This window comes from Poromitra crassiceps (assembly GCF_964638095.1).
Source record: "Poromitra crassiceps genome assembly, chromosome: 5".
In the NCBI taxonomy this organism is placed as follows: Eukaryota; Metazoa; Chordata; class Actinopteri; order Beryciformes; family Melamphaidae; genus Poromitra; species Poromitra crassiceps.
Genome location: NC_139642.1, coordinates 28,051,824 through 28,056,823, shown reverse-complemented (window position 1 = coordinate 28,056,823; position 5,000 = coordinate 28,051,824). Strand labels below are relative to the sequence as shown.

General features: G+C 45.2%; 1 protein-coding gene across 1 annotated transcript in view; it reads left to right on the top strand.

The window, feature by feature from the left end:
- Window positions 1–2,523: 2,523 nt before the first annotated feature.
- oafa (OAF homolog a) overlaps window positions 2,524–5,000 on the top strand; it is a 25,077-nt gene continuing 22,600 nt past the window's right edge. The window contains exon 1 of the mRNA XM_083636387.1: window positions 2,524–3,246. Within this exon, the coding sequence (XP_083492513.1) occupies window positions 3,025–3,246 (222 nt within the window). The 5' untranslated portion in view covers window positions 2,524–3,024. The remainder of the gene's footprint in view (window positions 3,247–5,000) is intronic.

Genomic DNA, 5,000 nt, shown 5'->3' with positions numbered 1-5,000 from the left:
GCCAGACTGTCTCTTCTACATTCTTCAACTCTCATTGGTCTGGTGTTGAGACTATAACTTTAAAGTCAAAACTGCCCCACCAAGTACAAATCTGCTCTAAGATAGTAGGTCAACCATTTGAGAAAGAATCTCTATATGAATCAGCCTCCCACATGGCCAACAACATCGCCTCTGACCCCAACCACATCCTCGACAGTGAATACTATTTCAAACCGGAGATTTAGGGTTCCACGACTTAACAGGGTTTGTCTTTTGTGCACCAGTCCATCCTAAAACTAAACATTGAGCTGAATCCCAGATCAAATATATGTTAAGGCCTTGAATATTGTCTTCTGTGATTCTTTTACGTTGAATGTATATGTATCTTGGTGCCCTGTCTTAACGTTTGCCTTTTTTGTGATGTCGTAAACGGAGCTGCTGTGATGCAATAAAATTTTCAGACTTGCTCTGACAATAAAGTACTATTGTATCGTATCATAATAACTGAATTTGTTGGCTTTGCTTATCTGGCACATTGTTTTAAAGGCCAGTGAGGTAAGAGAGTGGCGCGTTCACCCATAGACCAGTCATTGTATCCCTAATTACTGTAGGACGAAGCAATTGCTAGTTAATCATAAACACGTTCTGTACACTATAAGCCAGGTGGCCTGACTATCTACCTGTATTACTGCCAGACAAACAGTCGCACACAACTACTGCACTTTGGACTGCTGTATTTGGAGTGAGCATGAGAATTCAGAAAGCAGAGCAAGTGCAACACGCAAAACACATGATTTGAGCACTGTTGTGGATCCTGAATGAATGTGATGACTGTGAAGGACCGGTTTTCTATGCCTTTTTGCTTGCTGGCAGCCTAGAAAGGATTCTATTCATACATTTTGAGAATCATAAGACTTGGTCAAATGCTTGATAATATGCATCTCATCACCTATTATACAGTTGTCCACCCAAGCAGGGATCATTTGTGTCCGGCTGTTTTGAGTTTTCTGCTAAATCCGGGTGTTCCTTCCTAACTAAGATGTTTCCTGGCACTACTTGAGGCCTGAAACCTCATCACAAAGAGGCTTGTTTGCCTGACCTCCTCTCCTCCTCTCTTCTGTCAGGCTCCTGGTCCCAGTCTGCCAGGCCCGGCTAACAGTGTTTGCTCTGCTTTATGGCCTCTCTGTTTGTTTTCCCCTTCACTGGAGCGACCACCACTTGGTCTCAGCAGCGCTCGAGTGCTCGAGTCCGGGGTCACCAACCTGGAGCCCGCGGCCCACCCTGAATGCAGCACGTCAGCCAGCACAGATAACAGATCTACTCAGGTGGTTTAGTGCAGGAGCGTCTCTCACACACACACACACACACACACACACACACGCACACACACACACACACACACACACACACACACACACACACACACACACACACACACACACACACACACACACACACACACACACACACACACACACAGGTAATCTACCATTTTATGCGGCGCTGAGATCTTCCTTAAGATATGCAGCTTTTTCACTGATGTTTGGCAGGTCTCACCTCTTTTGCCGAGCTTTCCCTCCTCAGGACATCATAAAAGTGTAAAAACAGTCAGGGGGGTAAAGGAGCCACAGTCTGTTTTCCGCCCTGAGGGAACCAGAGAATGAACCATTGTCATACAAGGCAATAATTTTGTGATGGATTGATTTTTATATGGGTGACATCGCAAGTAATGATTGAGATAGGGCTCATAAAATGAAAGGAGAAGAAAGTAAACAACTGTGATGCAAAGGAGTGAGCCAGCCCACAAAGGAAAATTACTACTCATCTCCATTTTTTTTATACAAGTTTCATTCTGTTGTTATGATAAAGGTGGCTATTATAAACGTCAGAGGAAAAGTGAGATTTATAAAATACACATTTAACTTCATTTATTATGGTAAATTTTTGACTTACTCTCAATTCCACACATTTCTAATGTAATTATTAGTAAGCCCACAATGTCAGTTTGATTATGAAGAACAGTAAAGCACACCTTTAATATGTCTTATAAGCAGGAATGGAGGGTAAAACCAAAACTCAACTTACACAATTTTTTAAGTCCTATATAAATATGAACATAAACTCAGTCTGCATAATGCATTGTATGCATCCATAATACTCTAACTTACACTTAAAAGCAGAAGGGAAAAAAGCACAAGTTAATGCTTTTCAAAAAAAAATATATATATATTTTTTTGTATGTGCCAGTGGTTTTACTTTGTGATGATCACCAACTGGTCAGTTCACCCAGCAGCCTTTTTCATTTTTTTAATGTTTTGTGTGTGGCAACAACACCCACAAAGCTATGATTTAAAAAGCTAATAACACCTTTGTTATAATTGTTGGGGGTATTATTAGCTCAGCCTACTTGTTGGTTGGAACGAAGGATCACATGAGGGCTTTAGGGGGATGGGCAAAGTTTTCAGGGGGTGGTATGGCTTTAAGAGTTTACTACCATCACTGCTCTCACACAACAGAAAGTTTGGAGGCCAGCGGGCAGGCGAGCAGTGGGATACCGACGGATAGGAAGTGACGGTGACGGGACCGCATGAATCGCAAAAGTGGGGGAAAGAGACGGAATATCAACACAATGCAGAATGAGAAGCAACGTGCCATCTTCGGAGTATTGCCTCTGTAGTGCGGGAGAAACTGAATTGCGCACGATCCTATTAATAACGCCCGGAGAAGTTGCGGGACCCAATGACTTTCAATGGAAGTGAACTAAGCTGCTAGTGAAAAGCAGAGATTGCAGAGGGGGGGATTGTCGACTCGGTGTAGTCTAATTTCCATGACTGAGCTTTAAAGTCTGGAAAATACAGGCACTCGGGGCAGCTTTTAGGACTTGAAGAGTATGGAAGAGGAACGCGTAAAGTGTAATCCTACGCTGAATAGGTGGGAAAAGGCTTTCCGAAATGCGAGAAAATAATTACGGGATATTATGAGCGCAGGTCTTGGGATTTCGCCTCGATTTTTTCCTCTGTCCGGTTCAGTTTCGCGTCTTTTGGGATGTTTGCGAGTCGCATCTCTCCGCCGTCAGTTCGGACACTTTGCGCCCTGCTGCTGTTGCTAACTGTGGGTCTGGGCTCGGAGCTGCGGGTCCGGGTCCGGCTCGCTGACGGGGTGATCACCGAGGAGGTGCTGGAGGCGGACAGCGAGAGAGACTCCATATCAATTGAATTCAAGCAGGGAGACGGGACGCTGATTACTTTTGTCGCTGACTTTAAACAGGTGAGAGGGGGGGTCCTGTTTACCACTTACACCAAATGTTGCCGTGCCAGTTTGACACGCGTAAAATGTGACACAACGCGTAAGGTCACCCACTATACAGCTGTAATGTTGTCACATTGAGCCGAGTTTTAACACAGTGGCTCCCCAGAAGTGAGGGGACCCCCGGGGGTCTTTCAGGTCAGGGGCCCCAGTCCCCGAGTAAGAATAGTTACATTTTAGAGGCTATTCCCAATGAGAACAGAATATAGTATGAATGACTATTCCCATGAGTTACCCATCTGCCTGCCTACTTCAGTATAAATGCTGTGTTAAATGCTAATATATGTAGCAATAAAACTATCCAGATCAGGACAAAATCGTACAAAACAGGGGGATGTGGCTTTATTTATCTGTATAAAACAAATCCAAATAGTGTGTGTGTGTGTGTGTGTGTGTGTGTGTGTGTGTGTGTGTGTGTGTGTGTGTGTGTGTGTGTGTGTGTGTGTGTGTGTGTGTGTGTGTGTGTGTGTGTGTGTGTGTGTGTGTGTGGTGGCAGCCAGGTAGTGGAGGAAGATGTGTGCTAAGTGTGTAGGACTAGGCCAAATGTCCACTTAGGCCTACTTAAATTTTTGCTTTAACATCTTTGACTCAACATTTCTTTCTTGGTTTATCTCATGAGCTCTGCCTCAAGTCTATAGGCCCACTGCTCATTCAAGACCGCAATTCTCAAACCGGTGAACCACGATGGCCCCTTGGGGCTCAGGCTAAATGGTTGCCTCTTCTTGCTTGGCTGCAGGGTCACACAGATCTGAGGCTTAAAGGGGACCATCCCACCAGCCTGAACAGATGCTGTACCTGGCATATAAAGCCAACAGTAGGGCTACACAGTGTGTGCATCCATCCTGTTTCCAGTGTTGCTCGGTGTTGGCGGCGCCCCTCCAAACACCACAACGCGGCTGTTCTCAGACGTGGATGCCCGCTGACCCCGTAGCCTTAAAACCCAAAAGCTGCTCATGTGTTCAGCCCACGGGCCATCGGCGGCCATATTTAGCATTCTTCTAAAAGTAGAGGAGCGGATCCCGTGTCACCGCTCCCTTCATGATGATCTGAAAGGTGAAACCGCATCACTTTTGACAATGACTACCCGAAAGACATGTGAATGCCAGTCCTGGACGGGGAGGCTGTCGAGCGTGTCGGGAGACTCATGTGAGACTCCCAGAGCAAAGGCATGTGTCTGTGATGCTTGCTGTCACACAGAAGCTGACCATGCTGGCGAGATGTGAAGGGGGAGATTTACCAGGATTAAGTGGGCATGTCTGACCTTTTTTGATCTGGACGTCTGGTTCACTAACCAAAACAGCTAATTTAGAGTTGAAAGAGGGGAGGCCGTCACCCCCAATCACTGGTGACACACCGAGATCAAGAGAGACGTACACTCATCTGCGAGCAGGGAGGGAGGGGGGCATATGCATTGAAACAGCCATAGTTCTATATTACTGATGTATGAAATATTGCGTAATGTTACAGAACACTTTTTTCGTCAGAAACCACCGCACACAATACACACGCATACATGCATGATGAACACACACATATTGAAATACGGTACACATGCTCCGATTAAGCCCTCTGATCCAACACTAGAATTCACAGACAACAGGCCGAGCCTATTTCCACATACATACACACATGAAACAATAGTGAAAACAAACATCCGGTCCACAACCAAAACACATGCTGCTGCAAGTCTAAATCAACATAATCACATTCACTAT